Source organism: Myiozetetes cayanensis, unplaced genomic scaffold (genome assembly GCF_022539395.1).
Source record: "Myiozetetes cayanensis isolate MyiCay16 unplaced genomic scaffold, myiCay2020 scf6-25, whole genome shotgun sequence".
NCBI classification, from domain to species: domain Eukaryota; kingdom Metazoa; phylum Chordata; class Aves; order Passeriformes; family Tyrannidae; genus Myiozetetes; species Myiozetetes cayanensis.
The window spans coordinates 48776385-48799902 of NW_026087853.1; the positions used below are offsets into that span (position 1 = coordinate 48776385).

At 38.7% G+C, this 23518-nt stretch overlaps 1 protein-coding gene across 2 annotated transcripts in view; it reads left to right on the forward strand.

The window, feature by feature from the left end:
- ABCC8 (ATP binding cassette subfamily C member 8) overlaps positions 1 to 23518 on the forward strand; it is a 78418-nt gene that overhangs the window by 20744 nt on the left and 34156 nt on the right. For both annotated transcript variants that reach the window (XR_007631533.1, XM_050336351.1), the window contains exons 8-16: positions 645 to 800; positions 6266 to 6400; positions 7850 to 8012; positions 12368 to 12408; positions 12721 to 12866; positions 17316 to 17421; positions 17643 to 17753; positions 19736 to 19811; positions 19903 to 20008. Coding sequence is in view for 1 of the 2 variants with exons in the window: in XM_050336351.1 (XP_050192308.1) it covers positions 645 to 800; positions 6266 to 6400; positions 7850 to 8012; positions 12368 to 12408; positions 12721 to 12866; positions 17316 to 17421; positions 17643 to 17753; positions 19736 to 19811; positions 19903 to 20008 (1040 nt within the window). In the remaining variant the exon portion in view is untranslated. The remainder of the gene's footprint in view (positions 1 to 644; positions 801 to 6265; positions 6401 to 7849; positions 8013 to 12367; positions 12409 to 12720; positions 12867 to 17315; positions 17422 to 17642; positions 17754 to 19735; positions 19812 to 19902; positions 20009 to 23518) is intronic.

Below are 23518 nucleotides of genomic sequence, written 5' to 3' on the forward strand. Positions count from 1 at the left end.
ACCAAACCAGCTGGTAAAAGTACACTTTCATTATTGTGTATTAAGTTATTTTCCTACATGGTGCCTGATTCTGTACTGAGGAACCTGTTTAATTCAGTGCAGAATTGTACCTGTGACAATAGTTGTCCATGAATTAAACTTTGTAATGGCACTGAGCTTTCTAGCCAGGATGTAGCCATGTTCTCAACCACAAACATTGTTCTGAGGGCTGGATGGGACCTAAATCAGTTGCCAGAAAAAAATAACAAAGTTTATAATATATTGATGATTATATATTGAATCTAATAATACATTATTAGTGCTAGTTACAGCAAGGGCATTCCATAGATGTGCTGGAGGTATAAATCGAGGTTGCTAATGTTGTTCTTGGGCATTTTGGGCAGTACAGGTTTCATTCTCTTATTGATGCACAGGGCTGCAAAAATGGGGTAGTTAGACAACCATGAGGCAGCTACTGTGCTTTGTGTTGGTGAAGAATAAGTAGCTTAAGATTTTACATCATAACATAAATGGCCAAACTCAAAGTTCTTCATTTAATTTACTGGAAATGTTGTTTTCCCTCAACATGCTGCACATGTGCTTTAGATGGAGCTAGAAAACTCATTTTATTTCTATATTCTAACACCTTTTGATATCTCTTCCAGACGAAGATATACAATAAAATTATGCAGCTTTCAACTTCTAACATGTCTATGGGGGAGATGACAGCAGGCCAGATCTGTAACCTGGTTGCCATAGACACAAATCAGCTGATGTGGTTCTTTTTCCTCTGCCCTAACCTTTGGGCTATGCCAGTACAGGTAAGGTGATTGAGTGTGCTTTTCTTCCTAATGCGCGTCAGTCTGTACTGGCTCATTGTGTATGAATGTTATGAAAGTAAAGATATTATAGAAGTTAAAGAATAATTGGAAATAAGATTTCAAGCTATTAGCATCTATAAACATTGAATGTAATAGATTTCATGTCTGTGACTGGACTCTAGGTATTTAGAATTTTATTAGAATCTTGACTGCTGCCAAAAATGCTTTGCATTTGTAGCAAGAATTATAGGGTGCAGCAGGTTGCAGTCCATTCATTTATTACATCAGGGAGGTTAACTGGAAGTTATTGCAATCATTTGTCTTCTGAATCCCAGCAGAAGCAAGACAAGCAGCACTTTATTCACAAATGTGATTGCTTAGATCCTTTGGACATCCCTCAAAACTACTGCTGCTTCTTGGATGACAAATTCCACAGTTTGGGGTTTTTATTATTATTATAATATATATCTTATATGAAATGGTTTTGCTACTTTATTCTCTCTGGTGTCTTTGGTTGTCTGTCTCTAAATACCACTCTTATCCCTTCAGTCCCCTTTCCCACATGGATAGCAGGGAGCAGATCACTGTTCTGAGTCACAGCCAGGTGCCGTGTCCTGTAGCCTTTTGTAATACCCAGTGAGATACAATTGTGTCTTACCAAGTCTTTAGGATGAGGAAAGCAAAGTCCCATTTCAGAGGGTACTTCCATGGCTAATTTAAATCCATCTTAAGCTTATTCACTTACAGAAACAGGGGTTCCTGTGTGATGTCCAACATGGACATCCAAGATGGTATTTTTACCTTGTGTCACGTGAGCTTGTGGAAGCACTGAAGAATGAATCTGATCAAAATTAGTCTTTTTTTTTTTTTTTCAGTGAGGTGGTATTCCTCTGAGTCTGTGAAGTGGTGAATCTCACTGGACAGGCATGTGATTAAGTCTGTGCTAGTAAGGGAGTAAACAGGGGTATTAGGAGGTCAGAGCAATCTCAATAGAACCCTGGATCATTTTTAAGAGTTCACACTTACTGTAACAGGGGGGAAGAGCAGATTACTTAGTTTGTAAGAGCCAGTACTTTAACAAATTGTAGAAACATCCCACGCTTCCATTTAAGAATTGCCTGAGAAAGCTGACAGTGAAGCATGTAGCTTCATCTGAAATTAACGTGGTACCCTGTAAGTCTTTCATCTTTCTTCCAGGTGCTCATTGTATTTTCTGTAGCTTACTTCAGTGCTAGAAGTAAATATAAACAGAAGAAGCAGTAGAGTTTAAATTCACTTAGTATTTTCTAGAATATAACTTAGTTTCAAAAACATGATGAAAACTCCGCTGTGTTCATGTCACAAGGGCAGTCTGGTTTCAGCACCACACAGAGGCTGATTTGACTGGTGGGGAAGTCAGAAACCTGCAAGTAATCTACCCACCATCTTTGCATTTTGGATTGCCTGCTCTTGCCTGAAAACTAAATGATTTTCCTGAGACTGCAGCCAGCAGATCGTGTTTCCAGTCGCTTTCTAGCATGGCTTTATCAGTGTTGTTTAGGAGTTCCTGTGTCTGTCAGCTTCTGATCCTATAATATGTTAAGCATACAAGAATATTAAATTAAATAACTGGGAATGGGGAAGAAAAACCATCCATTCTGGTAATTAAGTAAATTGCACAGATTCCACAGAGTGAGGTGTTACAGTGCTGGCCATCAGGAGATCTGGATTAATTTCTGATGATAAAGATATGTGTTAGAATTGAGTTGATTTCATAGTTGTTCCCATCAAAAATAAGAGATTCTGTTCAAGATGCTACACATCAGATAAGCCCATCCTCCTTAAAAGCAAGTCTAAAAACCATCTGATTGCACAGTCAACTATAATGAAAAGAAACTGATATGAAATATCATATTAAATATGGCTACATATTGGCAATTTGTTAGTAATAATTAAGATACCAGGGTATTTTCATTCCACTTGCTGGAAGTACCCTGCAGTAAGAAGCCAGTGGTTGTATACTGCTAAAATGATATTGCTGAATGATCTGTGAGGCATTAAGAAGAGTCCACCCCTTTAATGTTAATGTTTAGAGTACAATTATCCCTTCAGCTTAGTCTCCACTGTAAGTCTGTTAGTAAAACAAACAGTGTTCCAATTTCATGTACACCTCTTTTATAAGACCTCTCTGGCACCTCAGTGTAGGCAGCACTTTAGTGCAACTGAGAATTAATCCAATTTCATTGCATATTCTGTAACAACATTTTGCTCTAATGTGCCAGAAGTCACGGATTCATAAAGACTTCCTGACAGTCTGCTGAAAATATGATTATGTTTGCATTAAAATCCCCCTGCAATGTTCCTCACCAGATGAGGACGATCAGTGCCAGAGCGTGCTCCTGTTTTGTGGATGGTGCACGCATTGCCAAAATCAATGAGTCACGCTGGTCACAAAGGTTTCTTCAAACCATTTTTCCATAACATTCATTCAGTACCTTGCTTTATGAGGCAGTGAAAACAACTGCTTGAGAGATGGCTAATAATAAGTTGCATAAACTCTGTTATTATTTAAAGCAGATTTTTAATTGTCTGGTAGCTCTTAATCTAACAATCAGTGTTTCAGCATCTGCTGTGGATCTTGCAGTAGCCATTCATAACAAATTGAGTTTTCTATACAGTCCTGATAACTTGAGCCCCATTTTTGCTCTGACTGGAGTCAATGGAAGCTCTATCATTGCCGTAAGTTGCTGTTTGAATGTTATTGAAATCCATGAGAAGAGGCCCAGGAATGCCAATCAGTTGAAAGATGCCTTCAGTAGGGTTGGCTCAGACCCTGGGAGCAAAATGAGGCCCTATAAAGGCTTTCTCCCTACGCCTCCATCTTATAAACACCCTTGTGTGAATTCATTGTGATAATTAAAAAATCCTGTATTCTCATATCTCTGGCTCATTGGTAGGGATAACTTACACTTGTAATAAAAGGACATTTGTCTCTTTCAAAACTGCCCACAAAGCAGTTTTTCATTGAAAGTGTTCGCTATCCTCAGTAAATAATCAAGACAAAATAACCAGCTATTGGTGAGCTTCTTGCTCCTGATATATATCTCTGGCAGGGAAGAGCTTTGTGATTTTGATGAAAGGGAAGCAAAGTCTTCCATTACACAGGTTGGGTTTTTTTTAAATATGATTGTTACCTTCTCAGGAATATTAATAAGAGCCTTCCTATCTGCCTGATACTGTCCTCCAGAGGTCAGATATTGTCTGTATACTGTTTATTCTTGACTTTGTCCTTTGAAATATGATATAGAACTACATTCAATTAGATTCAGTTAGATTTACAAATTTCAGTGCTTTTCAGATACAAGTCTTCACATATTTTTTTTATACATGCTGAATATATTTTAAAAGTTTACCCTTATTATCTCATTATAAAGAACATAAAATGGGATAACTTTAGCCTATTGAAAACAGGGAATTTTTATTGCAAAGACTATCCTCTCAGTAGCCAGGATGACAGGTGGAAAAGCAGCCATGAGCTAGCAGCTAACTCCCTCAAGATCCAGCTGGAATAGCTTTCTCCTTGTCTATGTGAGAAGCTGATGCTCTCTTTTTAGAACCAGACAGTCCCATAATGTCCTTGACAGTCAACCAGTAGCGAGGGGAAGCAGGGAGTCAGTATTTCTGCAGTGACTGCACACTGTTCAATGCTTTTCTGTATTTTGAGTGTCTGGAGTGTCTATCCATGATGAAACCATTGGGAGTAAATATCTTGATCTGTAAAGACAAGACCATTTTGTGTTTTGGAGGAGAGCTCTGCCAGGGGTATCTGGCAGAGGCCTTGTGTGTTTTGTTTGGTTTCATACACTCATGAATTTCCTGACTTCACATGGAAGCAGATTAGTCACTACAAGATTCTTAATTTGCAATTTAGCCTTGCCTCTTACTAGACCTGGATTATGTATACAATAGGGTTTTATTTTCATGTTACTTTGTATTTCCTAGACTGTGCCTCATTTTGAGAGTCACGTGTTAGTTTAGTTTAGCTTTGGAGAGGCATAAAAGGATTCTCAAGAGAAAAAAAAAATCCGTGTTTTCTTTCTCTGTGTCTTAAATTATTGAAAATGTCAACCTAGAAATGTGGAAATTAGGGACTCCTTTTCTTCGTGGAAACACCCAATTCCCATAAATGTGTGGAAACAGATGAGCATATAACTATTGAGCTTTGAAATGATGGAAGATAGTGCGTTTGTGACAGTTAAGAGACTTGCAAACATAGCAAGAGTAGTAGATAACACTTCAAGGAAATTTCCAATTATTTTTTTAATTAAGGGAAGTTATGTATGAAATTAACTTTCTATCACTATGTCTTCTGATTAATTTATCAGCTTACACTGTTAAACATAGAGTGTCAATGGTGCAGAATGTTAAGGAGTCAGTCATTAGAACAGTGATAATTAACACTGGTAGCTTGTGTGTATTGTTTGTGTTTATTGAGCTGCTTATAGTAGCCCTCTCCATCCAGACTGTGGCTTTATCTCTAGATTCTTACATATCCACAGACAAACCTTTGGGTTTTTATCTGTTTCTTTAACCCTTTTTTAACAGTCATTGTGAGTCTGGCACTGTAGATCCTGAAAACATATCCTTGCCAATTCATGTGAGATGTTATTTGAAGGGGAGGTTATCCGTGGTGTAATTTTGATGTTCCTTTGTTTTTAATGTGCTGGTCAGCAATAATGTCATCTTAACATTTGCGAGATCAGTTGAATTTTTAATATTATTTCATATTAGTTTCTATAGTAATCAATGAGGCATTCCTTCTTGTGGAAGTCCCAGTGCTGCAGATTAGTGAGTTCTTACTAAACTGGGAGATGTAATTTCTTCTCTGGTGTAAAAACACTGCAATGTCAAAGATGAAATTTCATAAATAAAATATAGAAATTATATATGTGCATATATATTTTAAAACAAAATATAATATATATGTAAATATAAAATATAAAACATATAAAAATGCGTGCTGTGTCATTCAGCCAATGGGGACAAAGTACTTAATAGTGACTCTAAAGGGAATATCTCAATTTGTTACTTGGAAGTATTTTTAAATAAAGTTTTATTTAAAAGGGGGTTTAATTTTTTTTTTTTAATACAGTTCTTTTGAATAACTGTGAGAGTTAAATTATAGAAGATACACAAACCTTGTACAACCTTATAGTGGGCATAATGGGGCGTCTGTGAAACAGAAAAACACCAAATGCATAATTTGGAGAGGAGCACTGGGTGGGTGTCTGGTCCTCTGACAGAAGGTCCTGACTGATCACACTCACTGTGCCAGCGACACAGAACACACAACATTTGGGGTAGGGTGGGTGTAACTGCAGGGGCTGTTGGTTTAACGTGGTGTCTGGTTACCCTATAATTGGTGTTTGTGGTGCATACCCAAAGCAAAGCCAAGACCTTTCCCTCGTTTTTTTTTCTCCTAACAGATAATTGTAGGAATTCTTCTGCTCTACTACCTTCTTGGAATCAGTGCCTTAATTGGAGCAGCAGTAATCATAGTCCTTGCACCTGTTCAGTACTTTGTAGCAACAAAACTGTCACAGGCCCAGAGAAGCACACTGGTAAGTGTCTTTAAACTCTTTCCTGATATAAATATCCCCCTCTGGTAATTATGCGTTGGTCTGTGTTTGGAATTACAAAGCTAACTGTGGACATTGACCCAGAACTGCTTCTCAGATATTTTGTAGTGTTCAAGAATGTGGAAACATGATAAATGTAAGCAGTAAAAATATCTTTTTGGGGGTTATATTTTTCACAAGTATGTTTTCCCAAGAGAAAAAAAAATCTTAAGAGTCTTCCAGCTTGCAGATGTAAATGGTCAGTGATCATTGACTGAAATCTGCACGCTGCTTTGTGCAGTGCACAAATAAATGAATCGTGCAGGGCAAGCTGTCCAAGGGCAAAGGAGGTAGGAATGGTGCATCCAAACTTGGACCCCAGATGTGGAAATCTATCAAATGGATTTATTTAAACTAACTCCATGCCATCCCAACTCCCACAGTGTGGGCCTCAAGTGGGGAGTTTAGAGGTCTGCTAAGTCACGAGCTGTTCCTTGATCCCTCATTTGGCTTGTCTATAATTTGAATGGCCTGCATCACTGCCGAGAAAGTTACTTTGATTCACTGGAATTACTATGCCCAGCTGCTCTGAACCTTATTCCCACTTTCAGCAACTACTGCACTGCCAAGGAAGCCATAGGAACTTGTAGTGGAGCCAGAGAGCTTGTTGAAATCTCTTCCACCACAAATCATGGGTGGTAATGAGAGTTATTTGTGCACTTTGCTTTGTGACAAGTAATGCCTTGCCATCAACAGTATGCACCCTTCCAGAAATGTGGACAGCATTCATCCCCACAGCATCCAAGCAGTCAATGTCACTTGTAGAAACTCTTGCAGATGGGAGCGGTGCTGTTTGTGATAGAAATGCGTGCGCTGTGCAGTGTGGCGTGGGACAAAGATCCTTGAGCTAACCTGAGAAATGGAAACAGTGTAACTTCCAATTATACTTTACTGGAAGTATAACTTTACCAGTGTATGACTGTGCCTGAGCCAGCTGCCCCTGCTTGGAGCCAAGGTTCCTGACAGAATCACATCTTCTTGCTAATGTGGCCAGAATGTTTTGATTGTTTCCATATCGTGTTGGCTGGTCAGAGCAGTGCTGGGTCATAGCTTGTCTGCATGTCTCCTCTGGATATCATCACTGTCCCAGTTGAAAATCCAGCCAGTGGTGTAAGCTCTGAGAGACAACCTTGCAGGTGATCAGAAACCTGACAGAGGAGTAACATTTTCAGTCCAAACTATGCTATTTAGAAGTGCAAATCAACAGCCTTTTCTCTTGAACTTTAGGGGAGCTCGTCTTTGTTATACCACAGAGCATCTGAATGGACAGAACTAGTGATGCATACCTTACTGATTATAAGGGGCTGCATACAATTGTTGTGCCATCCTTATTCTTGGGGGGCAGGTGTTTTAATTGTACTCTTCAAGTAAATGTGTGTGTAAATGTTGCAGGAGTACTCCAACGAAAGATTGAAGAAGACAAATGAGATGCTTCGAGGCATTAAACTACTTAAACTCTATGCTTGGGAACACATATTCCACAGCAGTGTGGAGGAAACCAGACAAAAAGAAATGACTAGCCTCAAGTCTTTTGCCCTTTATACCTCCATATCCAGTAAGTCTCTTCCTTCATTCTAATCCACTGCTCAGCTAAGTGCTACTGCATTATTAGCTACTAATGAGTTTACCATTCCTCTGTCGAGGTTAGTTCTGTTGCTTTAGGCTCTGTTCTGTACTCCTCACTTCCCATTTAGTCAGACTCTCCATTTAATTCAGTAGAATTTTGCTTGTACGGGAAATATGCCTAAAAGTGCAAGTCAATGCTTCAGAGCATTGACTTTTTCTGGAGAAAAGCTTTCAAGGGACTGTTTCACTGCTTCAGCAAGCAATATTCTCCCCTATAACACAGCATTCAGAAGGAAGCCTTTGTTGACATTTCTTTTTTTCCCCTGCATTTTGCGCAGTACAGAGCATGCAAACCATAATGTGTGACAGATATTGTGTTTACACTGAAGCTCCAACAGTTGGTACTTACACTTTCTTAATCAAAATTTGGATTTGTTATTAAAGTAAGTGATTCTTTAAACCATTTCTACATCACGGAAAGAAAAAATATGAACATCCTGGCAATTTCACCATTCTGTATCCAGATTCTCTTCTCTCACGTTATTTTTCAACTGCTTTAAGATTTTATTATGCTTTTAAAAAGGCCTATGGCATATTGAACTCTGTATTTGAGGAGATTATTTGCAACACCTATGTAATTGCTACTGTAATACTTTAGAAATAATTAGTAAAGTCACACTGAAGAATGCTGTTCATATAATCTGTGAGATATTAACGAAATGGAAAATTTTAGCAAGAAGTTTTCAAATGCTACAAGGTACCTGTACATATACCTTCTAGAATAATAAGGAAGACTAGTCCTTAGTAAAATAATTTGCATTCTGGTTAGTATTACTTGGTTTATTATTATTATTACCCAAGACACAAACAGCCAACTTTATTCACTGAAAAATGATCACATGGGTAATGCACTCTAAGGGAAAGATCCTGATCCCACTGAATTTAGCTGACATTGAGGTATTCATTGACTTCTAAGATCAGAATTTCTCTCTGGGGATCCTAACCTCTCTGATCTTGGACAGGGGTTTCTGTTTTGACATAAACCAGATTTTATCTGGAGTTTGTGAGACTGGAAACTTCATCTTGCACCCAGATCAACAGAGATGGGTTCCCTTTGTCTGCAGTGCCTCATGTGGCATTAAAATCTATTTATAGTCAGGGCCACAGGTTCAGTTATAGGACTGAAAGAGCTGTGGAGGTTTATTAGATTTTAAAACATCACAGTATCATTTGTAACACTAGGAAAAGGTGTATTCATCCCAAGAGTACTGACTGTTCTGTAAAGAAGTAATTACGTAAATAAGGACATGTATTATTAAAAACAATTCTAAATATTTACTGATGCTTCTTGAAATGTTCTGAGTTTTCAATTGCATTTTTGTTTTGTATTATGTGTGATATTTATGTGTTTGCAAGACACAGGAGATAACTTCTCAGCTTGGGGTAAAGCGGTGCAGCTTTATGTTGATGGTGCATATCATTTTGGCTTATTAAGGGTTCTTTTTGTTTCAGTCTAGGAGTTCCTTAAACCCTCTGACTTGAGCAGAAATTACACTGATCTTTAAAAACTTGCACTTTAGCAGACTAAAAAGGGAACGTAAGTACAGGAGAGCCTTCCCTTTTTTCTTACCGTAATTAGATTGACAGGCATAATCAGCCCAAAGCATGTTAGCTAATATTATATGGACATATGTTAAGAAAAAAAAAAAGGCAGAAGAAGACTGAGATTTTATGTATTTGTGATCAAGAGGAAGGCAGATGGTAGAACACGAAGAAAGCAGAATAGAGATTTTTATATATCCCTTTTTAACATATAGTTTTGAATAGAATCTGGAATTCTTTTCTAAGTACACGTAGTTATTAACAGGAATGAAAGAATGTGGTTGGAGTTATTTTATTCATAAGGAATAGATTTACATTGGATTACAGAAAATACACCTAAAAGTTTTAGGGCGATGTTGGCTAGACCAAAAGAAAATTCCATTTCACGACCACATGGAAATTGGATCTCATGTGCCTCACCCCTGTGCCTGGATCCAGGTTGTATGTATATGGAATTGTTCATGTGTGCTAAAAAACTATAATAAAAATTAGCTCTTCTTATATTTTAATGAAACACACCCACCACAGTCAAAGCAGTTGGACTGTTCAGGAAAAAAAAAAAAAAAAAAGAGAGAGAGAGAGAAAGGAAGGAGTGGTTTTCCTACTTCTATGATTTTTGCTTCATCTGTAAGAAACAAAATAACTCCAGACTTTCTCACAGGAAAATAACATGAGTTACTACCCTAAAATACTCAAAACCAGCTGAACATTTTTCCCAGTTTTCAGTCTGCCTTTTTCCAGTAACAAAGTACTTTTGACTGGATCTAATTAAAAAAAAAAAAAAAGTCTTCACTGCAAAATAAATTAATTTTAGAAAATATTTTATAATTCTGGACACTTGCAAAATTGAAAGAAAAAAAAATAAAAGGAAAACAACCCCAAATTCCAATGACTCTTATTTGTTTGCTTGAAAGAAATTTGAAGTGAAGTCCTTGGATGTACTTGTGACCTCACATAATAGTAAAATTCGGATCAACTTCTTGACAGCCACCAGGTACCTTAGATGCCTTATCTGCAGCGTGCTTTGCCAACCCTACAGAATATTTAATCCATCCAGCTTCATATTTGGCAGGTATGATCTTGTACTGTAGGCAGAAGAACAGCATCAATCTCTGAGAAGTTTACCAGCTCTGCTAAATTCTCTCATCAGATTCATTCCCAAAAGCAAACTCATTTACTGCAACAGTCTCAAAAGCATATTGCAAAGGCAAGGATTTGATGGATTTTAAAAGGACATAGTTGCAGGCAGCAAATTTCCCTTTTTGAAAATTTCTGTACTGTAACCAGCTCAAGTTGATGCCAAGTGTGAAAACTGGTTAGGAAGTAGAATCATTAGGAAAAATGAGAGTCTGGCCTGAAGCTGCTTTTTATTCCAACACAGAAAGAACACTTTCCTCAGAAAAACAGAGTTTGGTTTTTTTTCCCTAGGGTGAGGAATAAACTATTAATTTCTAATTAATACATATTAGTTTTTCAAAGGCTAAGCTTTTATTTTGGAATTGCACACACTAACATACCTATATTTTCAAATACTCTCCTCTCGCAAAGAATTAGAGCTACATGAAATAACAATAAACAGTTATAATAAAGCTAAAAAATAAAGCTATAAAGTATAAAATAGGTATGAAATAAAGCCATTTTATATAATCATGAGTAAAAAGTTTAAAAGTATGTTACAGGATTTATTAAATATCATTTAAATGTAGGTAAAAGAAACATCTGACAGTATATAAAGTCCTTCAGGGGCTTTTGCCCAGAAAAGGATGGCCAAACAGTATTTGTGGGTCTAATGATGACACCTCACTTCAGATGAAGTAACTGGGAAGAGCTTTTACTATTTGAACGTTGATATACCCAGTAGGAAGGAAAGACAGGCACAGTTTAAACACAAAACAAGCTGCTAACCCTTTTCTTTTCTATTCCATCTGTACTGATCTTTGAATTCCATTTTAGCCGTAAATTCTATATTCTTTCTCTGTATGATTTACTTACGTGAAATACAGCTGAGCGAAGGTCAAAACTTAAAAGATGATGGCTAAATAATATCTTCAGGTTGTGAAAGAGGGGACAGACATGCAGGGTAAGATCATAGCTCCAGTTCTGACTCGAGCTCCCAGAGGATAACTGGTTATTACTGCGCTCTTAACCCGTATTCCTGCCTGATCTAAGAGAGGGCCCCATATAGTATGGTATTTGCTTACTTCTCCCCATGCATCTGTTTAATAACCTCTGAATGCTGCGTGAATAGTCTAAGGGTTGCTATAGAAGGGAGTCCAGGGCACCAAGACAGACACTGTTCAAGGTCAGGGAGGAAACTGGTTCATTGTTTGCATTTTAATAACTCAAGGCCCAGCTGAAATCTAAGCTCTACCACATTTAGGTGCCATTAGAAGGTACTGTGTAGAGCTCCTGGGGATACTATTAAGTATCCAAACCTGACAAAGCAAGAGTAATTATGAGTAAGTCCTCCAAGTTAAGTCCACAATACAGTGCAGAGTTGCCAGTCTTTCCTTATCCTTTGAATTACGTCCCAAAACCTGAGGGGACCCCAACTCTGGTGACATGAAGAAAGGTAAACTGTAGGAATTTTAAAACAATGTATTCACGTGGTAGATACTTGTGCATTTTTTCCTATCTTGAGCATACAAAATACCAGTGTAAACCAGCACTAATAGTATTTTGGCATTTAGCATGTCTGAATGGAAATGGTTTGTAAATGTTCCTATGTCTTTTCCTTTACAGTCTTTATGAATGCAGCAATACCAATTGCAGCTGTACTTACAGTAAGTATGAACTTTTCTAAGTAGTGTTAATTATGACTGCGTTTTCAAGCATAAGTGATGTGGAAATGAGGAAGGGGGGGAAAACAGGATGCAAACCTGCTACAAATTTGTGGTTACTCTGGAAGAGAATGGAAAATGCCCACTTGTCATCTGGGATCAGAAGCAGCCTGGAATATGCAGCACACTCCCAAAATGTTAAGAGAGTAGAGTATAAATTAAGATTCTGTAAATGAAATGCCTATGCAATATGAAGTCTTTGTTTGTTTCCTTCTTTATGGCAAAGCACTGATGGTGATGTTTGTCTCTTTGTAGACATTTGTTGTCCATGCTCATCTGACAAGAAAGGCTGACTTCTTCCCATCAGTGGCATTTGCCTCCATCTCCCTGTTTCATATTCTTGTGTCTCCATTGTTCCTGCTCTCCAGTGTGGTTAGATCCACCGTCAAAGCATTAGTAAGGTGAGAACCGTAAAATTAATATCTTTGCTACCACCGTTCTAATTTTTAAGAATGTGTCTGTTGCTCTTTTACAATTTCAAGTTTAGAAATAGCCTGGTGATTATTTATTTGCTCTTGTAAACTTCTTCCCAACTTTTTACCTCGCTTGATTTCCTTGGTTGTAGCAGGTGGGCCAAGATCTGTGCTGACACAATTGTCACAAGGAATATTTTGTGGTGGACGGCTGGTGCTTTGCTGTGTAGAATGGGTTGAACCATGTTGGTACTGCATGCAACAGGTGTGTGGTAACAAGAAAGGAAGTGAAAATTTACTGAAGATTTAGTTCCATAAATCACCCAAACCTTTTCCCTCCATCAAGCACACAGAAGTGTGAAAGGTAATCACAGAAGCACATGTGTTTCAGTGTGTTATCTTTTGGGTTGTGCTAAGCCTCCACCCCTCTGCCTGAGAGACTGCCCATTGGTGGCAAGTTAGATGAAACAAATAAGCAAACCAAAAAAAAACCTAAAAATCACTATTGAGTTTGAGATCAAGTTAATGACTAAATGTCTACTCCAGACCTGATGAATTTTTACTTACTTACAAACATGTTAGCTTGAGCCTTTAAAAACTGAAACAACAACCAGTAGAACAGCCATAGAACTGCTGTTTCACTGGGAGTTTTAACTTTAGTACCAACTTAAGGTTAGTGTAAAAACCTCATAATGCTTTTTCCTGTGCATTGTAACTTTACCTGATTGATAGGGGAGACAAGTTGGGCTTCTTGCTTTATTAGGACATCTTTATGACATCCATTATAGCTGTCTGAAGAGCTTGTTTAAACTATGGGGCAGCTACTGGACACCAGCCCTTGCTTAATTGCCTTTGTGTTGCTTTGGAGGTGGAAAGGAGACTTCAACAGGAGGCTGAGATTGCCCTCACTGTTTCAAAATTCCCTGACACTGCAAAGTCACAGCTGTGTCCTCCCTCCTAAGGAGTGTGAAATCTGAGAGCATCTGTAGCTGGAAGGAAATGCTTTGAGCCACTCTGGTAGTCTGTAGTCACGACAAATTGTCATGCAAAGCTTACATCCAGCAAAGTATCTAGGAGCCCACATTGGTAGTGGGTGTTTATTTTGGCTTGTCTAAGGATTTCTTTGTAAATTAATTGTGTCTGTCAATACCGCAGGAACAACTCTAAAGCAATTAGTATTAACTAAGTATTAATTGTTGCTAGCAGGGAGTTCTTTCTGAGTTATTTTGTAGATACCTTGTTGTTAGCAGGCTGTTGCCCTACATTTGTAGTCCAGACAGGAATCAAACTCTAACAAAGCTGACTTGATCCTTGCCTTCCTGGCTGTCTGCATGACAGTCACCCGGGTGGTGTTCCAGAGTGCATTGCTCCATAGTGCTGCTGGTGCAATTCTAGATAGAGTGCCTAATCCTTCAGAGCAATATTTTGGAAGCATGTGCCAGATATTTTAACCCATGCAAAGACGTGCTTGCTTAACTTGTTTGGTAAATGTGGAAAAGCAGACAGTCGAGTTCGCACCAATTGAGCACAGCTAATGCTTGCTTGCCATACCTGTGTCCTGCTGTTACTTCTTCCTGCTAATAAATAACTGGTCAGTAAGATCAGGAAAAGGTGGCCTAACTTGGCAAAGTTGTATTTCAGCTTTCTTTAGGCTAAGATATTCTAACCGGTTTTAGGAAGTGTGCAAAACAGCTTCTTCTGTAGTGACGGAAAGGGACGAAGTGACGCAGAAGATGATCCAGCAGTGAAACCAGTGAAAAGGATAATAAAAGTGTTACTGGCTTTGTATCTCAGGCACTTCAAAAACCCTGCTCTTTTAATACTGACTACAGTCTCTGATGACAGATGGTATCAAGGACAATAATACTGATCAATAACCTCATCAGTGTCTTTAATCATTACACATTTGCCCAAGTGCAAAGCATCCTTATGGATTGTAATTGACATTATCAGAACCTCTGTGTGATGGATTCCAATAGCAACACAGACTTAAAGCTTTTGTTCCATGTAGGACTACCAAAACCTTTCCAAGTTATGGGGCTTGGGTGTCTGCTTCTAAGAGGGGGAACAGTTGAAAGTCTTTAGGAAGGTGAGAAATTTGGGTATCTCTTTGAAAAGTGCAGGGATTTGTTTATGTATTTTTTAATAATTAGAGTGTTTCTGCCATTGAAAATTAAAACTGAGCAGCCAGTTAATGTATTTCTTAAATGGGAGATCTTCAGGCACAAAGGGTCCAGTGTAAATTTTCTGTCAGCAAAGGTTAAGCAGCAAGAGTGGCATTATGTATTTAACTGGATTTAATTTCAAACCACCTTTTCAGTCAGCTGTGCAAATAACCATGTTTTAATCAATACGTCTGTTCCATGGCTTAAAAATAATCTCCCCGTGGAGATATTGGAGTGCTAATGAAATTGCGCTGTCAGCAAGAGCTCTGCAGAGAACATGATTTTTTTTTTTATCCTTGAAGAACAGTGTGGCATCCTGAAATATGAGCTGTTGCCTCTAACAAAAGATTTTCTCACAGCTATACTGTGTTTTTTTCAGCACTTGCCACAGGAACAGTGATTCCAGAATTATGCATTGAGCAGAGGGCTTGGCACTTAGAGTACAGCCACCTTGACACACAACTAGAGAGCAGAATCAAATTGTTGAATGGCTTAATACAGATACCTCCTTGTTTGATTATGCATGGTCAAGTATGTTTGCTGTCTTCTTTTCCTACCCCTCTGGACCCTGAAGCAAATACACAGGGTCCTTCTCTCTCTTCTTTCTACCTTCAGAGCAATTATTCAAATATCAGTGTAATTTTTGTATAGGGAATATAGGTGCAGCTGCATATCAACTCCATGTAGGCATCATCTAAACCATCAGTCAGTCCATTTAAAGACATTTAAAATGTTCTTTTAAACGTCTGGTTCACCGGACAAAAAAGGTGAGATTCCTAGCTCTGTTTTCCAGAGTTTTGTGCAAATAGCTATAACTATCTCTAGTGATGGAGCTTCTAATCTCTTCCTTTGAGATAACAGACTTTCCCATTAAGGAATTTTGATCCAAAATTGAACCTGAATTAATTATTGCTCCTCTTATCCCATCCCAAATAGTTATTCTCCCCCTTTTTGTTGTTAAGGTTGTAGCACCCGCTCTAGCTGAATTCACTCCACTGTATATCTCTTAGTCTTCAGCTGCCATTAGCAGTTAGGCAGGTTGACAGAAAAACTGTAGAACCAGTTCTCTCCTAGGCAGTGCTCAGGTGACTTTGATCTCTGCTTGCAGGACAAATGCTAACTGTGCAGGGAGTCTGCCTTAGGTACTGTTGTAACACTGTGGTCCCACACCATTTTGGCATCAGAGGGGATTTCATGAGCTACTTAGAAGAAACTAATTCTCCTTCCAAAGAAGAAAACCCTGTCAGTGGAAAGCAAAATAAATGGATGGGTGGGGGGCTGGTGTATTTTTATTTTGTAAGATTGGCTTCCTAACAGATAGCCACGTATCACTATGCTACAGTGGCATTGTTTGCCTCTTTCTCCCCAGTTAGCCTAAGGCTTAATATTGAAATCAATTATCTCACTCCTTGTCCATAAATTTATTTTTAGGAACCTAAGGCCTTCTGGCACTTTATCCTTTTCAAGACTGATATTTAACTTATTTCCTGCTAATCGAGTTCCCTTGATGTTGAGTTCATGATTCAATCCAATTCTTTCACAAATTTCATTTGCTGTCCCCATGAGTAGATTAGAGGTACGTTTTATAAAGCCAGGTACAGAGATAAAATTGATGCCCTGATCTGTTAAATGTCTTAATAAAGGCACATTATCTCTTAACTAATTAAATCTTAAGCAGCTAGTGAAGATTTTATGCCGCCTTCTTTCTTGCTGGTTGTCAGGATCCCTTTTATTTCTCATCTGTTGAACATTGTTCTATTAAGGTATATTGCTTTATCACGTTACCTTGTGCACTTTGTATTTCATCATAGCTGGTTGAATTTAGCTCACAGTGTACAAATCTCATCAGACTTACTGTTCATAAAACTGTTCAGTAGAACTGATGATGCCACACTTGAGTAGCATAAATGACATCGATTCCACTTCAACATGTGGCTTCAAAACAAGCCACTGCTGTGCTGGACTGTGTCCCACCAGATGCCTAAAAAAACCTTTGTGTAGTGTCTCTGGTGGAGTCAGAAGAGACAAGACTTGAGAAGCATCTGCACAAACCATTAAAATATCATCCTTGTTAATAGACAACAGGGCAGGGGTTGAAAACTTCCTTGGCAACTTGCCATTGCACATTTTCATACACCTGTAACCAAATGAAAACAAACCATGCAGCAGATGGCAGTTGAAGTGCCAGAAGGGGTGATCTATGATAAACATTGCAGTGAACAAAAGTTTTGCTTTCAAGGTTGACGTGTGTTTCTGGTTTTTCCCCTTCCAGTGTGCAGAAGCTGAGTGAGTTCCTGTCCAGTGAAGAAATTGGAGAAGAGCATGATAAATCTTCAGAGCTAAGAAGTGCAGATAATCACAGCAAATACCAGGCAGTGGTGAGTAAAGCTGTTTCACTGCAGGTGAAGTGGCTGGAGTAGTTTGTACCCAGAAGAAATCTTTTACTTTTCCATTTCCTACTAATTTTTCCTTGCAGTTGCAAAACCTCTGCTTTAATAACCTGAACTGTATCATCCACACTGTGACTGCTTGTGTTTAGGACATTTTGCTGATACTGCCACCAATTATTGCTGATTTCTGTCTTTCTGATTTTGCACAGCCACTCAAAGTTGTTAACCGCAAGAGGCCTGCCAGGGAGGACTGGAACAATTACAGCTCTCACATGAGAAGACCCATTAATATCACAGAAGCAGATGATTTTTGTGTAAAGGTGATATGAAGGTCACTCTAATAACACTTATATTAGCTCACTAATAGTCACTTTTGTATTCTGATGGCAGTTTCAGTTCAAGAACCAGCATTTGATGTGAACTGTCAGACACTTGTGCACTTTTCAGAGATTAACCTCCACCTTTCTTTTCTCTATATTCCTTTTCAAGAATTAATTACTGACCTCTATGTTGTGATTAGCTGCAATTATTCCTCTAGATTCCACTCAGCAATTTTCTATTTGGTGTCTCTAAGTCATTAGTCCTGTACTCATGACAAAAAATTAACTAGGATCTATTAACTAAATTTTTGTATAAGGAATATAGGTTCTACATTTTACTATATGTTCTACATTCTACTACAATGTAGAACAGCCAAGTAAAAGGAACCTCAAAAGATCATCTGGCCCAAACAGATATATGCTAGACTCCTTCTTTCATTTCCAGTGCCTGTATAAAATAATGGTATGAAGAAAATAGAAAGTAATTTGTTCTGGACATTCCTAAAATAATCTTGAAATGGAATCTTCCCTTCCTCTTTTGGATTTCCTAGTAACCTTTCCAGATGAAGTTAAAAACTAACTCAAAGACCTAACTTCTCTGAAGTAAAAATTAATATTGCTTATGCCACTTGGAAGACTGATGCTCTTGTTTTGCTGTGGAAATGACCAAAAGTAATAAAAATCCTGATGGTTGTTATAGTGATGATGCTGTTTATTGAGGAAGTCTGCTCTTACATTTGCATTTCCAGCAAAAGAGAATGAATAATTCAGTTTCATGGGACTGAATGTAGGACAACTGATAGTGCTTTTAGGATTTTTTTAGACATGCTGATTTGGTGGCAGATCCTCCTTAAATAGATTTCCAGGAAAATAAGAGCAATATTGGAGAGAGAGGGTTTGAGAGGGGGGCAGTCTTGGATCAAAAGACAGCCTGGAGTGACAACAGACGAGTTTGTCGCGAAGGAGAGGCCAATGAGGTAACCTCTGTAAGGACAGGATTTATAAGGCTAGAACCAAAAGGCAGGACCAGCGATAATCTTTGGCTCCATCTGCTGACATCATTGTCACCGGTGCCCCTGGGTCAGGGCACTTGTGCAGGTACTGTCTGTCTGCAGCTCATTGCCCAGGAAGGAGCATTTTTTGAGAGAGGATCCTCTGGCTGCCTTTGGGAATCTAGAGGGAGGAACACCACACTTGCTTTGCTAATTTTTTCAAGTAGTTTCCCGAGATAAGAGTATCTATTTTTCTCAAGGGTGTGATAGAATGTTCCCCTTCCACTCTTCTTAGATGAAAATTTATTGTACCTTGTATAGCTGAAAGGCTTTGAAAGGTTCAGTGGCTCTGAAAAAGTGAGAGGAGATGGTCCTGTATAAACCCAGGCCTTTTATAATTGTCTCCTCTTTCCTATTTTTCACAGTATCCACGGAAATCTCCATTTCAAGTCTGAACAGGCTTTGTTTCCTGTTTTTAGTATTTTTGAATTAAGATTTCTGTATCTAGCAAGGAGTAAGTTATCTGAGAATCCTATCAGAAATACAAAGGAAAATACTGTAATAGGCAGCATTATCTATGGATGGTGGAAAGTTCTGCAAATCTGCTTAGAATCTGGACTGTGTAATTGCTTTATATGCTGCACTGTGTCCAGAGTGACTTTCAGGGCTCTGCAGAGAGCAAACTGTATGCAATTTAATTGTGTCATAATAACAAAACAGGAGAAACCTAAACTGCAACCTTTCATTTTCCCCTCGTGAACTTTCAGTGATTTTCTATTAGTTGTACTTGTTTAACTTCAGAGATTCTTGCCCAGCAGAATAAAGGTCTTTACAAAATCAGTCACTTGAAGATCCATTTCCTGTACTGAGCAAAGGCTAACCCTGTTTCTAGGTTCAGTGTAATGAATATAGAAGTGTCTCTGATGCTGAAAAAAGAAGTGAACCCTAAAGCAGGTTTTCTGTTTCTTATTTCTCCCCATCTTGGTATAGGTCACAAACGGATTTTTCACTTGGACACCTGAAGGTCCTCCAGCACTGTCCAACATTGACATCCGAATCCCTCAAGGTACAACATTACATCAGGAATACAGAATAAGATGTTTTCCATAGGCATTTGGTAGATCAGAATCTTACATATACACCTTCCTTTCTCACAGGTCAACTAACAATGATTGTAGGACAGGTGGGCTGTGGTAAGTCATCGCTCTTGCTGGCCATACTTGGTGAGATGCAGAAGATCTCTGGGAACATATCCTGGAGCAGGTAGTGCCATTTAACTTAAAATTCTAATTTAATTTAAAAATTCAGGTTGAGTTTTGTAATAATGCAGACGAAGTCTAAAATCTATCATGGGAAACTGTGGAGTCAGGGATTTTCTAGATACACAGTCAAGATAAAAACCTCTAAGTGGTAGGGGGACACATTAGAAAGAATCACCAGCCAGGGTGAAACAAGCTGTCTATTCCATTTATAGGAAGGAATAACCATACTTGGGCATTCTGCACTCCAGTAACATAAGCTGAGTGAAATTGTAACTAATTTGGAATCCAGAGTATTTACCTTGAAGTGTTGTGCTGCTACAGAACGGCATTTGCACTTTCAGGCCTGAGCTTGTGTCTTTGCATGGAGCTATAAAGAGGTACTGGCTCACTAGGAATAGTCCCTGGCTTAGATGTGTGCTCCGAGTCTCTTTTAAGTGGCAGTGACCTCACAGTCCTCCCCCAGCACATCCTGCCTGATCTGACTAGAGGGAGTCAGTCAGTCATGTCCTTCCTTCCTTTCCCAAGGGGACACAGCACCTGTATTCTGACAGCCAGTTATAGGTTCTGCTTTGTGTCTAACTTTTGTACTAGCCATGAAGGGAAGGGAAAAAGTGGTACTGAGCTCTAGCAGCCTTTCTGTTGGGACCTGGTCTCTTGACCCTCAAGCTACGTGACAGACGGTACAATGCATTGCAACTCCTGTACATGCTTTCCGGTAAAACGCTGCCATCTCTAGCAGACAGTTTGATCAATGTGTGTGAACGTTTTTGGCCTGTTTATTTTACAGTACTAGACTTCCTAGCCATTCAGACTGCACTTTGCCCTTTGGGATATGATTATCTGTAGGCAGAGCTCAAGAAATTGCTCAAGAACTTAGAGAAACTATTACTTTTGTTTCCAGCTGATTGGGAAGGAAGGAACAACGGTGCCACTATAAGTCAAATCCAGGCAGTGTGATAGATGGAGGGTCACTGTTACCCAGTGGGTTCTGCACTGATTTTGTGAAATAGTTCTCTCAAATTTCTTGATTGTTTGTAGAGAGATACTATTTATATCCAGTCTTCATGTGTACGCCAATCATACTACTCAGAATTGCACGTGCTTTAACAGTAACAAGGAATGAAGGTTCTCTATTTTGTAGGTGTGGAAAATATAACATAGGAAGGTGACCCTTTCAGCTGGTGAGGGAGACAGGAACAGAAGCCCAAGTTCCAGAATGTCATGAGCTATCCATTAGAACATAACTTCCCCAAGCAGAAAATCAGAGTATGGTGAGGAACCATACAGAATCCCTGCAGCCGTATTAGGTGAACTAATTTCATTTCAGCGAGGCTGTAATTTTTTACAGATGACATAACATGATTAAGAAGTGTAATTTGAATGTCTGATGGTAAACTAAAACAGATGACATGATGGTTCTGATCAGACTGTGTTTTTAAATAGCACTTGTTTAGAAATATGTGCTTCACAACAATGCAAAGGTCAGAACTGGTTTTCGTGTCTTCTATATGTGCCAAAGTATCACAAGGTGAAATTCAGTTGTTATCACATTTGCTTTGCTATCTGTCAGATATGTGTAAAGGGACTTGTGGCTGAAACAATCTGAGCACTGTAAGTGCTGGCTGCACTGGGACGGATTATGTTTTGTCTCATCTTTCAGAGCTGCTGCCATGTGCCCTGGTCTATTCAGAGTGATAGATGCAGTCAGTGTGGGCTGCACACCTGTGTTGTAAAGCTATCAGATGAAAGCTCCCTTAATTTGATAAGAAAATACTAATGCCTGACCAGGAACATGCTACATTATCCCAAGTTCAAGGAGAGTAGTCTTATCAAGTAATCACCAGGCTCACAGCCTTAGCTCAGGCAATGAAACGTGTCACCGAAATCAGTAAGTTCCTTGTTACAGCTCTTTCATGGGGAATGCTTCATTCATGTTACAGAATAGACCTGAATTAGCTCCTCCAAATTTCCTTCCCCTTCCCTTCCTCCAAGGTCATAGCTATGAAGATGAAGGGTATATCCTGCTGGCATGTCTCTCCCTGCTCAGGAAATCTGGATTCTATTCCTGTCCCTTCCCTTGGTCTAATGGATAACCTTGCACAAGTAATTTCCCCCCTCTGTGACTCCATGCTTTATGAACAAAACAGGATTAACTGCAAATCATCTTTGTTTGCTTCTTATAAAAATTATTTGTTTCAAAACCTTAAAAAGGAATATGATTTATTTCTGGGCTAGGAGTGGGATAATCAGAAGTAAGCCATGGCTCATTTGTGAATTTTTGTTGTTTGTATTAAGGTGTGTGTGTCTGGAAGATCCAGCTCAGATTAATGCCTCTTATCCAAAGCAGGCTAAGAACATCTCAGTATAAATAATATATAAAATGGTTACAGATTATCAAAAATAGATAAATCCTTATTTACATCCTGAACAGATAGTAAATGGTATTGATTTGACTGGTTATTGAGTAAATAATTATAGCATATGCCATGCTGATTTCTTCTGGGCAGTATCTCACTTTGAATAGTCCCATTTCAAGTCCTGTTGGAGTAAATAATACCAAAAAAAGAGCTAAATGAGAAATAGTTTGCTCAATCAAAATTCCATCACTTGTTTTTAAACAGAACATATGTATATACTCGCATGTGAATCTCGAGTCTGTATAATGTGAAGGAAGTGATAAATTTAAGGTTGTTAAAGTAGGTTTTCTTCTTGATGTGGAGTTGACTGTTTTTATCAAATTACAAAATTTTTAAAGTTATTTTGATGCCTGAAAAATACACTGATTTTTTAAAAATGTTTACTGGAGTTTTTAGAAACATCCAGGTACTTAATTTAATTTAAGTTGGGAATGAAGATCTGAAGGCTTGAAAATCTCAGTAGGCTCATCTTTGCATCATTAGACATCTATATGCCTTGAAAAATTAGATCTAGACCTCATTATCAAACATACATTACCTTGGCATGTCAGCACTGGTAGGAGATCAAGGCATCCTTAATTGGTAGGAGTATGCAGGAAAAGGGATAAAGGGGGGATAAAAAAAGTGGGAAAAGGAGGTTTGAAAGGATTGAGCTAAAACTCCAAATGGAGAATAATTTTTTCCCCGTTACCAAACTTAAACACAGATCAGGGAATTGATATACCAATCCTTGGACACAAAAATGGTGGCACCTTTGTCTGAATAGCAAAAGAGCTGGGCAGAGGAAGTCAGGATGTTACTGTCCTCTGCTGCACCTCCTTTTACTGGGAATCACTGGTACCTTGTGAGACTGGTGCTTGGCCGTGGTTTCTGAGCAGAAACTGGTGCAAAGTGGCACACCTGCCATAAGCACAGGTAAACTGTGCTCACTGTGAGGAACCCTGGCTGATCTTTGCTACTTGAGCTACGGTGATGGATTATATGAGCTCATGGGCTTTCTGCCTCACAGGCTGGTGTAGGAAAAGGGCACAGTGCAGAGGGAGTTTTTGTCATGCACAAATAGTGCATGTTGTAAGTTACCGACATATTCCCTG